This window comes from Phaethon lepturus, unplaced genomic scaffold (genome assembly GCF_000687285.1).
Source record: "Phaethon lepturus isolate BGI_N335 unplaced genomic scaffold, ASM68728v1 scaffold204, whole genome shotgun sequence".
Lineage (NCBI taxonomy): Eukaryota > Metazoa > Chordata > Aves > Phaethontiformes > Phaethontidae > Phaethon > Phaethon lepturus.
In genome coordinates, this window is record NW_010536718.1 from 1 (window position 1) to 20,380 (window position 20,380).

The window sequence follows — 20,380 nt, forward strand, 5'->3', positions numbered from 1 at the left end:
TGCACCACTCAGCTTGGTGTCATTTGCAAACGTGATGAGGGTGCACTCGATCACACGATGTCATTGATGAAGATATTAAAGAGTACTGGACCCAACAATGGACCCCTGAGGGATACTGCTCATCATTGATGTCCATCTGGACATTGAACCATTGACCACTACCCTCTGGGTGCAACCATCCAACCAATTCCTCATCCACCTAACAGTCCACCCATCACATCCATCTCCCTCCAGTTGAGAGAGAAGGCTGTTGTGGGGGACCATGTCAAAGACCTTTCAGAAGTCCAGACAGATGACATCAGTAGCTCTTCCTTTGTCCATAGATGTGGTCACTCCATCATAGAAGGCCGCTAGGTTGGTCAGGCAGAACTTGTCCTTGGTGAAGCCATGCTGGCTGTGTCGAATCACCCTGTGGTGCACTTGATCCCATTGTCTATGTCATTGCTAAAGATATTAAACAGTACTGGTCCCAGTATGGACCCCTGAGGGACACCCCTTGAGAGGGATCAAGCGGTGGATTTCAAGTGTGCAGCAGTCTAATCCAGTATTGGATGTGGCCCATAGATGCTGTTATAATGAGGGCCATGTCATTGCTTAAGTCAATTTTATGGTTGCTTGGTTCAGGGTGCCTTGCCTGGTTTTTGATTTCTTTTATTTTTTTGTAACTGATTTTATTTTAATTGTCACTACTGAAATTTAATCTGCAAAAAAACAATGTCGTTGTGTACTGCGTGAGCTAGTGCTGCTCAATTTGCAGTTCTCTGCTGGTATTTAGTCATAGAAGTTAGCAGGAGATACAGTTTCTCCTCCCGTTCTCCGGGTTTGTTCGGAACATCATTGTAGAATAAATCTGTTTTTCTTCATTGCTATTCAAATGATGTGTCCCAGACACATTGATTAATCTCTAAATGTGGTCTGCTGAGATGGAAGATAACTACACTCATTTCTATTGTTCTAATTCTGAGCAGAGTCTGTTACAATAAATGGTGCAATATCTATTGAATTTGAGCTGAAAGGTAGAAGTAATGTACAGATTTGACTCGTGGCATTGTCATGTGGATTTTTTTTTCTTTAGTGGCCTTCTCTTTAAATCCAGAACATACTCTTTATTTCAAAAAAATGTCATAAACTGATAAGCACTGGCAACTCAATGTGAGCCAGTAATTCTTAAAACTTGCTTACAATTGTCTTTTACAAAATCTGTCTTCAAATTAGTTTTGTTGGGGCACTGAAGCCTCAGGAAATGTAGTTTGTTTTGCTCTGACTTGCATTTTTTTGTTCCGCTTTTGCAGGAGTTTTTTGAGAATCCTGCTTTTCGCCCAGACGGCATGAAGCTCTATCCCACACTAGTGATCCGTGGCACTGGTCTGTACGAGCTCTGGAAGACTGGAAGATACAAGAGCTATCCCCCCAGCACTCTTGTGGACCTGGTGGCCAGAATCCTGGCCCTTGTCCCGCCATGGACACGTGTGTACCGTGTTCAGAGGTAATTTTCTGTTGTGGGCCTTGTATTGCTGCGGGTGAAGTTTCCTATATTTATTGCAGGAGCTGCAAGGCGTGTCATTTTTTTTTGGCTATAGAGACTTCCTTTCTTTCCCTGTGGGTGTTGCAGGGTTGTCATAAACATGCTACGGTCATGCCATTATTTCCGGCACTCACCTCCCGGGGCAGTAGATAATACTTCCATTTAGCACTGCATTTTCAGTGTGGGGTCTTCCTTGGATTATTTTTCTTCTGTTATCTCCTCCATCTGTCTGATATTAGGAAGGGAGGCTATAGCATACTTGCCTATTTTTGCATGTGCAGACAATACTCAGTTGGCTTCCAGCTACGTGAGCTGGAAACAGTGCCAGTGCCTAGCTCCCCAGAAGCACGCAGAATGAGAAAGCCATGTGCATTAGACCTCAGCTGCCTGGACTTCTCCAAGGTATTTGATTTTGTGCCCTACCAGAAATGTGACGGAGCAGGGATAAGCAGAGGAACGTGGTAGAGAGGAAAGTGGCTGAAGGCAAGAAACGCTGGGTGGCTTTGACAAAGAAAGTATGGACTCAGGGTTATTAGTGGAGTTTCTCAAACATCCATTTAAAAACCCATCTTCCTCAAAATTGTATTTATTTACAATGACACAAAAAGTAAGAGGGCACTGAGGAAGCCTCGCAGGGCTGGGAAGCATCACTGAAAGAGAGAGGATGCACAAGCAGCATCTGGTGGTCGTGAAGCTGGAGTGATAGAGATGGGATGAGATGTGGTTCAAGGAAGTTTGAGGTCAAATTCGGCGGGGGGTTTGCTGCAAACCATGAGATCACCATGTGAAAATAGCAGAGGAGGAAAAGTTCTTAACGTCTTGGTCTGTAATATGAATAAGCCACTGGTGAATGCAGCTGTGAAAATAATTTTTTTCAGGATATCTCTTTTTAGAGACGAAAGTATTAATGCAGCAGCCAAGCAAGGCTTTGGTAAGACCTTATCTGGAATAATCCCCATCTTCAAGAAAACTAACTGTGGAAATGTATAGAGGAGCATCAATCTTTTGTTTGAAGGATAGATGTGGACGTAAAATGACCTCTGTAAATCTGTGAGAGAAGGAAAATAACCTTTTAAGAATTAGAAACGTTGATTTGGGCAGAGAAGAAGAAAACAAGAAGTAGCCTTGCGTAAAACGAGGTAGGAAGCTGGGAGTTTTCGGTCAGGATGGAGATTTTGGAATAGCTTTCCAAAGTTACCGAAGAGGAAGAGAAGGTAAATATAAATATGGTGAAGCTTGATTAGGCTTATGAATGTGATTGTGATACTGCAGTCTGGAGTAACTGAGACACGGTTTCAGCGACCAGGAGATCGTTTCTTCAGATCTTTGTTACTGTGAGAAATGGGTGGCTGTAGCTGAACTCTGAGAAGAAGGATGCGATACTGATGAAGAAACCGTAACATGGCTTATGGGAAATTTGTACTTGATACTCCCCCAGGCTTCTCACGTCGCTTGTAGAAGCATTATTAAAGGCAAAACTCCTACCTTTTCTACCTGCGCATCTTCTTCATTGATTCCACTATAGGCGCAATGGCCTGTTCGTTCATGATGCTATCACCATAGCATCTTATCTAAAACAAACAGGTTTATTCTTAGAGGACGGCATGAGTTTGCAGCCTAGCAGGTCTCCTAAGGAGCACAGGCCTGGAAAAGTCTTGGCTTGCTGTGCTGATTTGCCTGAGCTTGACTATGTTTTCTTCTGTCAACAGTAGCAGCCTTCATCCAGCTGTCATCCAGTTGTCAGTTATTATGTTCTGGTGGAATAGCTGTTTTCTTACTGCCTGGCTCATGTTATCTGAAACTTTTTCGTGGTGATTACAGATTTTTACACCTGCAGTGCAAAGTCCAAAAGTTATTACTTTGATCTAAATTGCTTTCAGGGCCATTGTGTGACTCTGTAACAGAATAATGAAGACAACCAGATTTCTAAAAACATTTGTGGCCTGTTCCCAGCACTGCTTCACTGAGGACAGCAAGTTTTTCCCCATTCTTCATTGCTGCCCAGGCCCCTTCCGTCTCCCTCCAACCTGCTGCCACAAGTCCTCCATCCTTCACATCTTGCATTTCAGGCTTTATTTCCCCAATCCTTTCAGATTCAGCTTGTGCTTCACACCCAGGTTATCCCAAGCTCTCTGCACACTCCCTGGCCATTTGATACGTGCATTCCGGTTTTCTGGCCACCACCACCAGAAAAAGACTAAGCTATCTACGCCCTACCTCGTTAGTACCGCTGTTTGGGAGCTCTGTTCCCTAGTACCAGGCTTTGAGGAAACATTAGGGACTCAATGTTTTTGCAGTCCGACACATGCTCAAATTAATCAGTTTAATGAGTTGGGTGAGCATGGGAGAGGTGTCACTGACAAAACACTGTAGAAGTCTTTCTGCTTCAGGAAACCAGGTTAAATATGTTAAAAAAAAAAAAAAAAAGAAGAGATGCTGTTGCTAATGGCTGGGTGGAGAAGGATATATCTTCCAGGGTGTTTTGTAGCTGTCAGAGATGCTTAATACTGTATTTATCCTGAGTGTTTGTGAACCTTATTATCACCGAAGTGCTTTGGAGTGTGAGAAGGTGTGAAATGACAGGAGTAGTGCCACGCACCTTGAGACTTTTTCTTTCGTGGATCTCGGTGTTTTATATGAATGTTATTTTCACTGTACTGATGGGGTGATGTAGGTATGAAGAAATAAAATACCTTACTCAACCGAGATCATGTAATAAGTCAGAGCTGAGAGCAGATTCAGGGTCTTTAGAATTTCACTGTGTGCTTCAATCAGCTGCTTCACAAGTGTCCTAAGTAATGCAAAATGTTTGAAAAATAGCAGATTAAATCGGCCTTGTTGAAGCTTCTGGCAAATTGCACATTAACTTTAGTAAGGTCAGGATTTAATCCTCCATATCCCTGAATTTGTTTAGCATTTTAACAAGTGCTAGAATCACTGGTACAGTGCTGTCTCGTGGCTATTCAAAATAGGCAGTTAGTGTGTGCACTCATGATGCACACAGGGTACTTATTTAAATACTCTGCCCTAATATGAAGTGGGGGTGGAAAACCTGTTTCTTGCTTTCTCTTTCTTAAAAAGCTTATTTCTCACATTCATATTTTAATTTAGTTTGCCTCCTAGTAGGCAGATGAGAGAGGCTCAAGTTACTGTATGTTGTAATCTATCTTTTATTTGCAGTATTTCATTTACTATTTCAGAGCTGACTCTGGATTTAGCTAAAGACCTGGTCCTGGAAGATGTCAGGATGTTCTATCTGTGTCTCTGCAGGGAAAATACATACAGCCTGATTTTTGATGGTGTTCCATAATTAGAAGAAAGGCGTTTAGTTAGATTATCACTGTAGATCTAACATACCCTGATGAAAATGCCATTCTCCTCTAGTGTCTCCTTTAGTCACAATGTGAAGTGCTCATTTCCTCTAATTGAAACTCTTTGAAGTATGTTGTGTTGGCTCTGCAGTGTCTTATTTACTCAAAGAAATTCACTGAATAAATGAACTGGTTAGCTAATGGTATTTTGCCTCGACTTTTTGGCATGTGAGTGTAAGAGGCAAGGAATTTTTCATAGACCCTTTGGCCTTATAGAAAAAAGAGCAGGGAAAACAGGGGAGGAAAGTAACACACCGGACCTCCGTTACGTTGGAGAAAGTTATACGGAAATTGGAGTGTGATGCCGAAACCGGAGGAGAATCCTGGCGTCTGACACCCTTGTTCTCATTCCTAACTTAAAGGAAAACTCGTTTTCTTGCCCCCGCCTTGCCAGTATCTCAGGCTTCTGCAAGGCTGAAGCAGCACAAGGATCAGATCTTTAGGACCCTTGAAGACCTTTATCTTTTACATAGCTACTGCCAGAAATAGTAATTGTTAATGGGGCCGTGGTGTGAATGCAAGTCCTCAAGGAACTGAATAGATCAGTTAATACATTTTATAGAGGTCATCAGACAGCTGCTAGATGGTGATGACTTTCAATCACTACTGAACCAAGATGGATTAAGCTAATTACATTACCAATTCCCTGAACTATCCCATTCTCTGTGTGTTTTTTGGTGATATTCTGTTCTTTGCTCTGTTGAAAGCTTGCACAGATAAAGAAAAAGAAGGAATACTCACCAAGGAATGTTTGAGCCCCGTTTTGAGACCCAACCCCTTATACAATTTACTGAGTATTTTTCATACTTGTAGAGTCCTTATTTCCCTGCAGAAGGTCTGAGGGGGTCTGGATTACACAGCAGTGCACGTGGGTGCTGTGTTATCAGAGGTGCCAGGGTGGAGTTGGAGCAGGGGGAGGGAGAAGCATTTGGAATCGCCATGTAGCGCAGCATTAGATAGAAGGTGAGCGTGGAGCGGGATGTGCCGATAATCCGCATGTTTCTTTTTAAGCTTGATCTGGATGCGTAAATCCTCCTTCCCCTAAGGGACGGTATCCTGCTTTCGTAATCTCTAGAGGGACAAACTGCCCTGGAAGGCAGTGGAGAGACCAAACCTGGTCTCGCTTTCATTTCATTGTAGTACCTCCCTTGGAGAACTGAAGGAAGGAGTTCTGCCATTTGCAGACTCATGATTTACATTCCCATTGGAAGGCCCTAAACTTTCTGGCTGGGCTTTGTTGCAAATCATTTGCTAAACAGAACTTCTTCACTTTTAAGCAGCTAGCGTCCCAGTGTAAAAATGTTGGCGTTCTGATGAATTTTTGCTGACGGACATTCAAATCGGAGGCTGCAGAAAGACACTGTCTGCTTCCCAATGGCTGGTCTCCAGCAACAGAGACCGTGAAGAACATCTGACCTGGAGTCCCAGGCGAGGCACAGGCTTGTCTGGATGATGTTTTTTTTCCCCAGACTTCCAAGTGAAGAACTGAGAGCAAAATTACAACCTCTTTCTCAAGATTGTAAAAACCTATTTTTGTCTTCAGTCTTTTTACTAAAATAAAATCTGTAGCTTTTTCTCTTCATTTTTCTCCTGCTTTCAGTTGTGTTTTGCCTGTGTTATTTCTTGTTCAACCAAAGACTTGAAACAAAGGTAATTCGCAGAAGATCTATTGCCTAGCATTTGGGATCTTGGCCTAGGTGACCATAATCATACTTTATGGTGTATCTGCTATTGCAGTTGTCTGAGGTTTTTGTTTTTCCTCTTGTATGCAGAGATATCCCAATGCCACTAGTCAGCTCTGGAGTGGAGCACGGGAACCTGAGAGAGCTCGCCTTGGCCAGGATGAAAGATCTTGGGACACAGGTAAAATATTTGTCAGTTGGTATTGAGGGAGAGCTGCTCGATGACTTTACGCAAAGCAACAGAGGGGAAAGTACTGACCAGAAGACACGATAAGAGCCAGGTTTACTGCTGAACTAAAAAGATCTGCAAAGGTCTTTCAAAAAAATGTTAAATGACTAAAAAGCACCTTGGTGATACTTCTCAAAAGCTGTTTTTGTTTGGTTGATTTTTAGTTTAGCACTTTCACCTCTTTCCTGAAGGTACTTGGTAACTAGTTTGAGATATTCCATTTTTTAACAGAATGAAACCCTTAAATCAGAGAGAAGGCAGGAAGGTTTCTTTTTAATTTATGCTGTTAGGAATTCTCCTTCCTTTCTTTTTCCCACGCATGCACTTACTTGACTGAACAATTGGAAGAAAAGCTCTTAGTCTGAGGCCAGAGAAATCTTGCAAAAGAGATTTCAGCACAAACAAATGAAATTTGGTATTCTTGATATTTCTGAGGTCAAATAAAAATATGAGCGGGAGTGGAGAGGAGGAGGGAGAGGAAGAATTGTGTTTATGTTTGAAGTCAGAAGGAGGTACGTATACCCAGTCTTGATTTTTCTCGGAAGGTCGCTGCAACAGTCAGCATTCACATGGTCTGCTCTGACGCTGCTCCCTGTTTGAACCTCGCTCCGAAACCCAGTTATCAGCCACAGTTTGCGGATCCTCCAGTGAAGTTATGCCCGAGTTCTTCCTTTCTTGGATGCCCAACTTCCTAGACAAAACATCACACAAACCTCGTGCTCCTAGAGACTCTTCCAAAGGGCTTTAATTGTTGTGGTTTCATGGTGTTCAGGCAGGGGCAGATCCTTACCACGACTGTTCCATGTTCCTCTTTTGTGGTTGAGCGCTCCCTCTTTCTAGCTCACCTTTTCTTGAAGAGTTTTTAAGTCATTACTGCATCCAGCAATAACAAAATTTTCAGCTACTGTGTGAGTGCCTCTAGGCCCACATCAACTTGTGCTGCTGACCTGTATTGTTGGTATTTAACATTTCTCTAGGCTTCATCTAGCTCCTTGCTGCCTTGGCCATCTCACTTGGATCTTGCAGTTGCAATACAAGAAATCAGAAAAGAAACTCCAGACTGTCTTCCTTCCAACTGGGCTTTCCGTACCACTTAATCTCTCCTAAGCTTATGCCCTGGACTTTCTCCTTAAATCATTCCTCCCAGTCTCTCTCCAGTAGCAAGCCGGGATTTGGCAGACTGCTTTGCCAGCCGTGGAAGCTTCCATCCCTCCTGCTGACTTTTCACTTCAAAACCAGGCAGGGGAGACAATCTCCGTTAGTGCAGCTGAGCCTTTTCAATTGAGCTCTTTAGGGCTACTAGTGAATTCTTTCCTGGGTTTGATATTAAACCACATCATTTGATCTGAACCTGATCAAGACCAGCTGGAGAAGCAGGGAGAGCTGATCCACGGCAGTCAGGGCTGAGCTGAACCATTAAAGGGCTTGTCAGGCTGGCAGTCATCACTTTGAGAAGAACCAAATCTGTAAATATCTCTGCTGTGCAGATGATTATAGATTTTAATTCAATGAGGCAGAAACACTGCAGCTGGTGGAATGAGGAACCAGTCTGCTGCGATATAGCTTGAAATGTAAGGTACTGTTGTGTTTTTCTTGTGTCATAGAAGAAAACTATAAATATGCTTTGTCCTCTTGTCTTCTAGCTTGGAAGAGGAGAGGAAAAGGCCAAGGCAAGGAAGCAACTTTCAGGAATCATGTATTTGCAGGCTTAATAGTAAAGATCAGCCAGCTCAGCAGCTCTGGCAGTTCTGGCATCCCTCTTTGGGAATGGCTTGGTGAGGAGTGCGTTTGAGGGATGGGGATCAATCATGCCAACACTGCAACTTGTGTCTGTGGCTGTTGGAAAGAAATTGTTCTTGAGGAGCCTTGTTGGAGGAACCAGATGCTGGCCTTCATGATTGCCAGCCGCTGAGTGCAAGTGGAGATACGCAGCCGGGACACAGAATTTTAAAGGAGCATCCCAGAATACATTGTCCTTCCTCAGTTTTGGGGCTCTTGATGAAGAGTGGCTATTCCTCTGCCTTTTACTGTGCTGTTTGAGTAGCTGGGAAATTGTAAAGCAGGTCAGAGTTTGTCTACTCTAAAACTACAGTGAATCTCAGTTTTATCATAGCCCGCTATGAAACAGACAAAATAACTTTTTTCTGCTATTTGGGAGATTGATGCTTTATATCAATAATGTAATTTAAAAGCATCCAGAGTAGGACAGGGTATGAGACAGAGCTGTGCTTGTTCTGGGTACTCTGAGTTTCTGTCTGAATTGGTTTTTCACACGTTCTTTATACATGGGCAGGTAGGTGTCATTGCTGTTAGAGCGATTTTAGCCCACTGGTGGAGGTTATCTTCCCTCCCTCCAAGTCCAGCAGTGCTAGTGGAATGCAACGACCATTTGCACCTCAGCTGCTTTGGGTAAAACTATTGTGGCCGCGCTTTGCTGACAAAAGTTAAGTGTTGGACTTTCCAGTGAACCGGCCAAGACGTGAATGCACACAGTCTCCCACAGTAGGAGCACTTACACTATCACAACTGTTTGCTTATGTGAACACATGCCAAATTACTCAACTTTGCTGAGAAGCACAAAAGTTGATGCAAACTATAACCCATCTCTCAAGCCCTGAGCTTGGAGCATTGTCTCCTCCTCTGTCTGACTTCTAAGGGAGGGAAGATTTCTCTTGGCTGGCTGTCCTTTCTGCATCATTGGTCCCAGGGCTCAGTGATGCTCTGTAGATGCCAGGTCAACGTTACACTTTCTGATATTTGGGTAGGGCTTCTGCAACAGTTCTCATTTAAAAGGAAGAAAAGGGTTGCAGAGATTCAAAAACAGGCTATTTAGGGACTTTCTGGTGCCTTGGCGTAGATTGTGCCAATGTTAGAGCTGCCCAATGTAGGATAAAAATTGATTATTCCAAAGCCTTTTTTTTTTCTCTCTTTATTTTTTTATGTATGTTGACTTTGCCTCCAGACCCTGCTGTTTGTGAATCAAAGGGTACATTTCTTCATGAGCCATAATGGTTGCTTAGTGAATTGATTTTTGCCAGCATGTCTTTCCATTTAGCACTAAGACCTCTTTCTGAGATATATTAGGGATGGATCGGTGAGCATTTTTATTTTGAAGTCTATCCATTTGAAATTCATCCTTGCAGCTTCATGCTATTTCAGTTTAGTTTTGAACCCAATAGGTGGCTGGAAATCTGTACGTTTCAGAGCTTAATGTTTTTCTCCTATGTAATTTTTCTTTTCCTCCCTTTCTTTTCCTAGTGTCGTGATGTAAGGACAAGAGAGGTTGGAATTCAAGAAATTCACCATAAAGTGAGACCCTATCAGGTAAGATTTGTCTTTTTTTCTAGGAGCTTGTTTCAGACACAGTTTGTTATATGTGTTTGGTGTGGAGGCGTTGGGGCCCATTTGTTGCACGTCCAATCCTGCGGTTTGCCTTTGTAGCTGGATCCAATTTTCCATTTATTTTCGCAGCAGCTTTGGATGTCTTTTGTTTGAGCATAGTCACATGTTGAAATTTATGGACCACCATGTTCAATAAACTGACTACAGCCAGCAGTTATTTTGGTATTTGCACTGCTGTAACAAAATAAGCAGCTCTTTCTTCCTGCTTCTCAGCCTTCCCTTTTCTCCCTCCTCATTACAAATTTGGATTTAGAAAATACCAAAAATGTGTGTGTGTGTGTGTTAACAGGAATGAATGTTTAGCAAGAATTTACAGCCTTTTTTGTGAATGTGCATGTTTATGCAGGCAAATAGTATATGTATATATACAGTTCTGCACATGCATTTATAGGTGAGTAGATCCACTTAGCACATGACATATATGTTGTGTTTTTCCTTCCTAAAGTAGTCCACAAAAAGATTGCTATGCCTGTTTTATAAAAAGGAAAATCTGCAGTGCTGAACTTCAAGCATCCAATTTAGGACACTAATCCTGCAGATCACTGTAGGTACAAGGAGGGGTTAATCCTTCCAGAAATTTGTCAGGAGGTCCATGAGTGGCACCTGCGGGGATGAACTTTCTAAGATAACACAGGATTGGATCCATCTTAGTATACATGTATACTGTGGCCAATAAATCATACCCTGGAAGTATTCTCTTCCTTTGTTCATATGAAAGAAGGACTTGAAATGATTGTGCGGTTTGTCCATCATGTATCTCCTTTGCCTGCAAACGAGAATTCTTTGTGCCAGGCAGAAGACACTGCCACCCCCGGGTAGAAAGCTGAATCAGAATGACAATTACATACCTCTGTCTTCTCTGCAATGGGCACGTACCCACTTTCTAAATCACAGAATCATAGAATACCAGGTTGGAAGGAACCTCAAGGATCATCTGGTCCAACGTTTCTTAGCAAATGTGAGCCACTAAACTGGGGTTAGGCTTTCTATGTGTCAGCACAGAAAGAGATTCCTAACAGGAGTCCTCTCAGTTGTGCTTTGGAAGCTCCACTGATTATTCAGTCTTCAAAGAGGGTCGGAGTTTTGTGCCAGAAGTTAAGTAGCATGAATATTCTCTGAGTTTAGCATCTGAAAGATGTTCTCACTTTGCAAATCAGAGATTACTGGGAGCCATATTCTGGTTTTCTCCTGCCATTGTGTGAATTCAGATGAGTGCAATACTTCCCATCTTGCATAACAGAAATCCAGCACGGAAATCTATAGCGATCTCAAATAAATTATCTTGTTCTTACCAGATTTCTGCAAGAACTGAGGCTGTACGGGCTCGTTTGTACATAGGCCATGCAGCCTTTGTGCTTTGCTCCTGTTATCTCCTCTGTGGTCATTTCACGAAATATCTTCCAAAGATGTCCGTTGTCAGCAGTGCTAATCTGATTTAAATTGTAAATTCCTTCAGTAGTTAGCAAATAGTTTATCACAGGGTTTTCAAAGCAACGTTGTGTTGAAAATTCCCTTTGTTAAACTCGTCTGTCTGAGTGGCAGGAGGATGTCATTATGTAGTCTTCGCAAAATTTATCATGACAGCAAGCAAGAGAAATATTCTGAAGATGGTATAATTTTTCATGCGCTTTAGACTAATGACAAGATATGATGTTTTTCTTGGCTTCATAAGTAAACAACGCATCCTCTTGATAAGAGGCTATCATGTCAGATCTAAAACAAATTAATCGCTTGCTGTAATTAGTTACACTTCATGCACCTTCTTTCCGTTAAGGAAATAAGGCTGTATGTATTTTTACGATGGTGATGGTGTGTCTGCTTTTAAAAGTATATTTTTTTTAAATGGATTTGAAGTAGATTACTTGCCTGTAGCTGGTTATTTACAGAGCTGTCTCTAAGCTGCCTTTTCAATTAGCGGCGTTTCTCCGTAGCAGTGGAAGGTATTTGCTTGCTCTCGGGATGGTTAAGGCTGCACAGCGCTACGTAATAGCCTTAAAAATGCTCTAGTGAATTGTTGCTGTAAAGACACGTTGGACTGACGGTTTTTGAAAGGTGAGGGGCAATGACAGCTCTGTTACGGGCATGAACCTACGTTGGTGCTAAAGCAGAAAGTGTGAGACATAGAAGCTGCTGTTCCTGCAAAGCAGGGGGGTTTGCATCAAGGTAATGATCTCAGTATAGAGCCTTAGTAGGAACAAGGCAGATTTTTAAGATGGGAGTAGCTGTTTTAGGCTAAGAGTGTAATCTGCAACTGGATTTGCCCTTTGTTTGTCAAAGTAAGTTTAAAACGGAGTGTGCCGGACATTTAATAGGATTGCGTACGGACATGGTGATCTGGCCTGGGGGGGGTTATTCTTACCCAGCACACAGGATGGTTTACGGACGAGGGACTGGCCCCAGGGACTGCCGCACCTAGCTACGCACCAGCCGACCAGGAGGTGATGCAGGCTGGCTTCTGCCACCTTTATCCCAGCATCCCAGAAGGAAAAGGCTTTCTACGTCCCACCAGTCCCTGAAAACCTTTTGAGGGGATTTACGGATCCTAGGACCCGCTGTGCCCAGGGGAGTGGGGAGAACAAAAGACTTAATCCAGTAGGGACTTTTCTGAGCAGATCAGCTTATCTGGTACGTGCTTATGACGCTATAAAAACGTGCGCGCTGTAAAACTCCTGGCGCAGGTTCCTGTAGACTTGCTTCGCCTCTGTCTACAAGTGGTTTTCAGGCTGGAAGTGGGCATAGCAGGGCATGTAGGTCCTACTGCAGCACAAGCAATGGAGCCATGTTTTCTGCTTGTTTTGTTTTGTCCTCAGGAGCAACCGGGGGTTCTCCGATCTTGCCATTTCAGACTTAGTATAGCAATGTTTAATAATAGTTCTGCTTTTTTTTTTATACATCAGCAGCAAGCTTTAACCTAACCGCTTTTCTACAGATGAAACTAACTGCAGAATCTGGGCGTTGGAAAAAAACTCGTAATCTTTTCTTTTCCTGTACGCTTCCATTTTACTCGTGGCATTGTGTACCTAATGGTAGATCTGGATCAGTGTGTGTCAGCTGTCCTGACACACAAGCTGGAGTGGAGTTGTGCTCTTGGAGAACTTGGCGCATCGGCAGACGTCTGCTTGGGCGCTTAACCCAGGAGCTGTGCGTCGGCGTTGAAGTGAGCCTTGCTTCTGTAGTCAGTAAGGGATTTAATTGTGAGCTGTGTTCACCCAGGCTCTGTCATGGAGTAGAGCAGGCAGGCGACAGGATCCCTTACGGCTTTTCTGTAAACAAATCTTTAATTCATGGATTTCTGAGTATAGGAGGATTTGCAGAAAAAATACTGAGGTCCTTCGCTTTAGTCTCTATAGCAGTACTGGGAAGAGTATGGCAAGGTGGCAAGGTATCTGTAGGGGTCAGTCCTATACTGTACTGTAAATGTTAGAAACACCAGTGATCGAGGCTTCTCCTTGATGATAGTAGGTCAGGACTGTCTCAAAAAGAATTTTTTCCCCTTCTTTCTGCTCTCTTATCCACCAGCTATTCTTTATGTCTAGGTGCTCTGCAGAAGTTACTTCTTCTTCTACCTAATCATGGTCTTTTTTCTGTTCTCCACAGTCAGCCAACTCTCACTTTGCTTTTCCCTTCTACTTGATGTGATCTTCAAAACTGCCTTTATCTAGATTGTTATCAAAAATTCCATTTGAGGCAAGTAGTATGTCATTACTGGTCAGTTCTCAGGGTGCTTGTCTGCATGGTTTTGGTGTCTTCAGTACTATCTGAATGAGTAAGAAAACACTGCTTTTTTACAGAAAAAATTCTGTAAAGCACATGTGTAATTTATGGTGTGTTCCAAAAATACTTAGGACTCAATACTCAACACTGACTCTTTCAGATGTACTCCTGTTGCACAATAGTTAGCTCATGTAGGTATATCCTGTGCGTTGCTGGAAAGAACTAACAGGTAGTTAATTAAAGAAGTTGACTGCTGCTTAGAAAACCCACATTCTGTAGACATCTCAAACCTTTTCTTTTGCAAAGCAGTGGAGACATGGACTTAAATGCAGGTTTAGTGAAAGCAGATGCAAAACTACTCATTCTACATTAGCAAATTTGTAACTGGAGCTGAATTTCAATTAGAGCAAGTCCCTTGGTTAGTGGCAAGAGTTGTCGTCTGCCTGCCCCCCCTTTGATCTTGCAGTGATTATGGAACTAGGGTAACTCAAGAAACATAGGGTTTAGGTTTTTCATGTACAAACAGGTAACCGTGTGGGTTACGAGCCCTGATGGAAGGCTTGCCAATAGGGATAGAAGATTAGTTCTGTCCCACTGGCAAATAAATTTCTATTTAGAAATTAGTAGTTGCATGTTTTAGCTTTGATGTGACTGCAGTAACAGCAGTTCTTATCCAGTACTGCTAAGATCCATCTAGAATTCAATTGGCCTTTAAGAATCATAGCATCATTTAGGTTGGAAAAGACCTTTAAGATCGAGTCCAACTGTTAACCCAGCACTGCCAAGTCCACCACTAAACATGTCCCTGAGCACCACATCTACACAGCTTTTAAGTCTCTCCAGGGATGGTGACTCAACCACTTAAGAAAGCACTTCATGTTTTCTCTGAATCATAGTAGTTTGTGGATCCATGAAATTGGTTTTGGTTTGTTCAACGTGTTGCTTAAATATTTTTAAAGAAGTTTTCTTTTTTTCCTTTCCTCCTCCGATTTGTCACCGCTTCTTCTCTTTGACCAGATTGAATTAATTAGGCGAGATTATGTGGCTAATGGTGGCTGGGAGACCTTCCTGTCCTATGAAGATCCGGAGCAGGATATTCTTGTTGGTCTTCTACGGCTGCGGAAGTGTTCGGAGGAGTCATTCAGACCTGAGCTGAAAGGAGGCGTTTCCATTGTCCGGGAACTGCACGTGTACGGGAGCGTGGTCCCTGTCAGCAGTCGGGATCCTTCAAAATTTCAGCACCAGGTACTCCAAGCCGTCTTTATTTTTCATCTGTGCCTCTTTCTTGCACCCTGCTCCCTGCCTCCAGCATAATTGCAGAAGAGTTTTATTTAATATCTGAGGTTCATTCAATTGCTTGGATTATAGTCCGCTGCAACAGAAGCAGAATTGAATTTGAGCCCCATCTTGCATTTCACCTGCTGAAATCGTGCTGCTTCTGAGTTTTTGCTAGTGTGATCGTGTTTAGGCAATTGCAACTGCTCTGAGATAAAAAAGCATGGCTGAATGCTATCAGCGTTGCTTCGTGCCCATACAATACGAGCTCATGTATGCTGGTGCTAATTTGGCTTTCGAGTACTAAGCATCTTTGGTTCTGAAGCATCTTTCCTTTAATATCCTGTATGGTACATCAGACTCCACTGCAAACCGACTAAAAATGAAACAAAGGAGATACATCCATTGTGTCTCTTTATTTCCTTCTAAAATTTATCTTGTTCGACAGATGAATTTCACTTCTGAAATCTAAAATAATTACATATGGGAAGGTGAGATTTTATTTGGTACTACCCAGTTTTCTTCAAAGGAACACTTTATTGAATACATTCTTCCTACCAAAACAGAAGAGATCCAGGTTTGGTTCTGAGGTGTCTATCCATTTAAGTGATTTGGTGAGACTCCCGAGTAAAGTCTCTTAGTTGGGTCTGACAGTTTTTTTTCTTCAGACACATTTGTGAGGCCATTTCATACATATCTTAAAGCATGTGAAGAATGGAGTGGAAAGCTGTGTTTCTAATTCCTTGCAGTGACTTGTATGAAAATTGCACATTATCCTTCCGCTGCATGTAACATGCCGTGGCTTGCAGTGAGCAAAAATGTGAATTAAATTTTGCCTCGGTAGGTTTTGAACCTTTTAGACTGAGCTTTTAAAAAAGCAATCAGTTTGTCCTCTTTGCCAGAAGTGCTCGGGGCCGATGTTTTAAATTAAATTCCTTGTATTTATTAATCTTTCGCTGAGTATATGCATTAAGGTGCAGTTTTGCTAGATGCTGATGATGTGTGACCATAAGGCAGTGGCTAGGGAAAAAAAAAAAAAAGAAGAAAAAAAGGAGTGGATGTTTCCACTATAAAATATTAACACTTGAAAATTTAGGAAGGAGAAAGTGGTCATCCTAAGTATTTGAAAAAAAATTAAAATAAAATTTTAAAAAAGAGAGAAAATAAATTGAAAGTAGCCAACTACAAACATTAAAATAGGCTGCAAATTGAAATTTCACAGCGTATGACGCACTCATGTTCATTCGGAATAGTCTGTGTTCAAGAGGTTAATCAGAAAGTGTTCTTCACAGTTGTGGGGGCAATTTCTGATTAGAAGGATGTTTTAGAATGAAGATTTCTATGCGTTATTTAAAAATGCCTGTAAGTGTTAACTGTTTTTTAGAATTAAATCATATCTACTTCAATGTCGCCACAGCCCAATTCTGTACATCTTGTCAGGAAAATAGGTGAACAAAGAGCCGAGTAGAATTCCTGCATCCTAATGTTAGGAGTGAATTAATCCAATCAATTATTCCCAGATATATAGGACAACGCAGTTGTTAAATAGAGTGGAAAGGCTCTTCCTTTATTTTGAAGCATTATTGTGATTCCAGTAGCACTCCTGCTGTGCAAGATTTCCAAACGTGAATAGAGCCATGGATCTGGTCCAGAATATTAACATGTTCTTCTGCAGTTCTTTTTGATTTGGCGTCTCCTGTGTCACAGTTGAGCTTAAGAGAGCGGGACAGAGCTTGAGCCTCGCCTTCGTTTCTAAGGGTCACACAGCGGTTCGGTACAGCCTCTGTGCGTAGCCCCGACAAGCCCTGAGGTCACTGCGTGCCTCAATTCTTCATCCTGAAAGAAGCACGGTAACAGCTCCCGACTCCTGGAGGGGTTGTGGAAATAGAAGATTACAAGGCGCTACGGCAACATCTGTATTGGAAAAGTGAACAGCAGCAGGGCCCAGCTCTGGGTCTGTAGGGTCCGATGTCCCCGGTCAGAATGGCTCTGGGATCCTTCTGCAGTTTGCGGCGCGGGCAATTGCATCTGGTGTTTGTGCTCGGCTTTGTTTAATTCACTAGCACAAACCCAGGTCTAGTAAAGTAGCCGTTAAGACGGGCGGTTGTTCTTCAGGACTGGTTATCTCAGCAGGAGGACTTGTTCAGTGCCAGGAATTAAGGGGTGCCTACCAAGGTGACTTACCGTCAGTGGATGTAACTTCATTCTGTTCCTGCCATTGAGAAGCAGCCAGACACTAGAACTGCCTATGAATAATTCCGTGATCGGAAACAAAACCCTGAGAAAGCTCCACTGTAAAGCTTAGTGTTGGTACACCTCTTCTCAAGCCCTCTCCTGTAATATTCAGCAATAGTCCTGATCACAGGATCATTACTGTGCCAAAAATATGAGTCTCTTGGAACTGTACTAATGCTTACATTCTGACCTTGCTTATGCTTTCTATTTTTACAGGACTTATCTTTTCTTCCTGTTTTTTCTCCTATTACAGGGATTTGGTATGTTACTAATGGAGGAGGCAGAAAGAATAGCCAAGGAGGAGCATGGGTCATGGAAAATTGCTGTAATTTCAGGTACCTTTGCTTTATCCCCTTTTTTTTTAATATATATATCTCTCTCTTAATCTGAAAATAAACCCACTGCAGCCAACGCCACTGCTGTGAACATTCATCGTATTAGGTAGAAAATGAACATCAGCAGATGCTTCTTCGTAATGGAGTCAAATTCCATCGTAGCTTTTTCCAGACAATACTGTTATTGTGAGCAGCATTCCAGAGGACACGCTGCGGGGAACCATCCTGCTCTTGGTGCCGAAGGAGACAGCCTGCATGACCATGGGTGTCTTCCTTCTCCAAACGCTGCTATTTCCCACCTCTCTGATTTGGCCCTGTTGCAGGTTGTTACTGTTGAGGGCTTCTTTCCAGAGCTTATGAGGATAGGAAATTGCTGGCCTCCATTTTAGAGTCTTTCTGCAAGTACCGTCATTAGGGTGGACAGATGTGCTTTTAGGATACATTAAGCATTATCGTGAAGAAAGGAGCTATATAAGAAAGAGCTGCAGCCCTTTCTCCTATTTGATTTTCCAGGCATTGTGACTAAGAGTGGCATCAGTTCATCCCGTGTGCGTGAAGTCAAGGTCGGGACTACCTTTGTGTGTTAATTTATCTTATATTAGCAGTGATGGGAGCTGTAGAAAGCTTTTACAGGCATATAGGTTATATAACTGGGGAAGCGGGCGAACGGTATGGGAAGAGAAACTCTTGTTGGTGTAAGATTAATGTATGCTGAGGGACTTAAACAGAATAGCTCTATTATAGACAGTTTAAAAAAATAATAATTTTCTGCCACCCCACCGAAAACCCCTGTAAAGCAGAAAACCACAACTTTGATCCAAGCTGCTGAGTGCTGAAGTGAAGAGCTTCTCCGTGTGTTTCCAGCTGTGTAATGTTCCTGGATGTTGAAAAGCCAAAGTGGGCTATCTCGACAAGTACTTGTGACAGGGGCCAGAGCGTGAGGGAGGACAGCATGCAGGCAGTACCCAGATGCTTAAAGATAATTTTAGATCTTCTGGATTACCTATTTCTTGTTTGCTTAGGATATATGCCAGTCCCGTTTCCCTATTGCTGCTGCCTGGGTGTCAATTTGAACTGGGAATTTTATACCATGGAAAATATTGGACCTGCTGGAGCGGGGCCAGAGGAGGCCCCAGCGACGCTGCGAGGGCTGGAACAGCTCTGCTGGGAGGACAGGCTGGGGGGGCCGGGGGGGGGCCGGCCGGGGGCGTCCGGGGAGACCTTAGTGCAGCTGCCAGGGCTTGGAGGGGCTGAGGAGAAAGATGGGGACAGACTGTTTAGCAGGGCCTGGAGCCACAGCAGTGGCTAACGGTTTTAAACTGTTTAAAACAGGGGTAACAGTTTTAAACTAAAAGAGGGAAGAAATTTTTGGTGATGAGGGTGGTGAAGCCCTGGCCCAGGCTGCCCAGAGAGGTGGTGGATGCCCCGTCCCTGGAAACAGCCCAGGTCAGGCTGGACGGGGCTCTGAGCAACCTGCTCTGGGTGAAGATGTCCCTGCTCACTGCAGGGTGGGACTAGAGGCCTCTGACGGCCCCTTCCCACCCAAACCCTGCTGTGGGTCTGTGATGCGGTTAGGAAATGTCCATATCACGTCACTGCTCAGTAAAGAAGAGAGGCAAACGTGAAAATGGTTTCCTTCGGTTTTGCTTGGCTTTGGATGTGTGGAGAGAGGCAGTCGCGATTCCTTGGTGCTAAAGAACACTTCTTTTGACAAGAAAAGAACATGTACAGCAATTACTAAAAAATTATTTGTGACAGCATTCATGTTGCTAATTTTAGCTATATTTTAGTGAACTGATGTGAAGAATATATTCTTCGCATTGACATCTAGCACAAGAAGTTTATTTTGCTGCATGCACAGTTTGTGGCATCCTACTAAGACCTTGTCTGCGATTTTTTTTTTTTTCCCCCCAGAGTGCAAAGTACAGTATAGTACAATTTATGTTTGAATACAGAATACTACAGCATCTGCAAAGACCACAAGTTTTTTCCAGCTGTTTCCTTGGAGATGTTGCCACTTGAATTTCAGTTCTCCTGTAGGTTTTACCTGAAATAAAAATGCAGCCGTAAGTTCTTTCTCCATTGGAGGATGAACTTGGTTTTGCTAATTTTGGTTTCAAAATAAGATTTTTAATCTGGGAACCCACTGCAAGGTTAGATCTCCAACATATTGCAAAATTTTGACTACTTTCTAGAGAGAAGCATGTAGGGAGGACTGCTTTGAAGATGTCTCATCGGACTCATATCTCACTAGTACTGCATGTTTTTATGAACACTTTGTTGCAGTGGTTTTTTTTTCACAGTATCCTTTCTTCAGCAGTATTTTCCAGTCTTGCACGTCAGGACCACTCGATTAAATTGTGCCATAACTTGAAAACTGCGTCTTCAGGGAATGGGCCCTGGTCCACGCTGATGTGTGCACGCTGCCAGAGAACTGCGTGTGGCAGTCACTGCTAGTCCATTGGGGCTGAAACCTTCTCAGGGCTTCTGCTAGCAAAGTAAACAGAGTGGATGGTTGCATTTCTGTACTCTAACCATTTTTAGGAAAGTTACCAGTCTAACAATATTTAGGAAAGTTTAGGACAGTGGGATCGAGGGCACCCTCAGCACGT

At 42.9% G+C, this 20,380-nt stretch overlaps 1 protein-coding gene across 1 annotated transcript; it reads left to right on the plus strand.

Annotated features, from left to right (window-relative positions):
- Positions 1-1,292: 1,292 nt before the first annotated feature.
- Positions 1,293-17,768, plus strand: ELP3 (elongator acetyltransferase complex subunit 3; the record flags this gene model as incomplete). Its single annotated transcript, XM_010286238.1, has 5 exons — positions 1,293-1,486; positions 6,669-6,759; positions 10,066-10,131; positions 14,941-15,168; positions 17,687-17,768. Coding segments are annotated over 5 exons (661 nt in total), but the record flags the coding sequence as incomplete, so codon positions are not given.
- Positions 17,769-20,380: the final 2,612 nt, after the last annotated feature.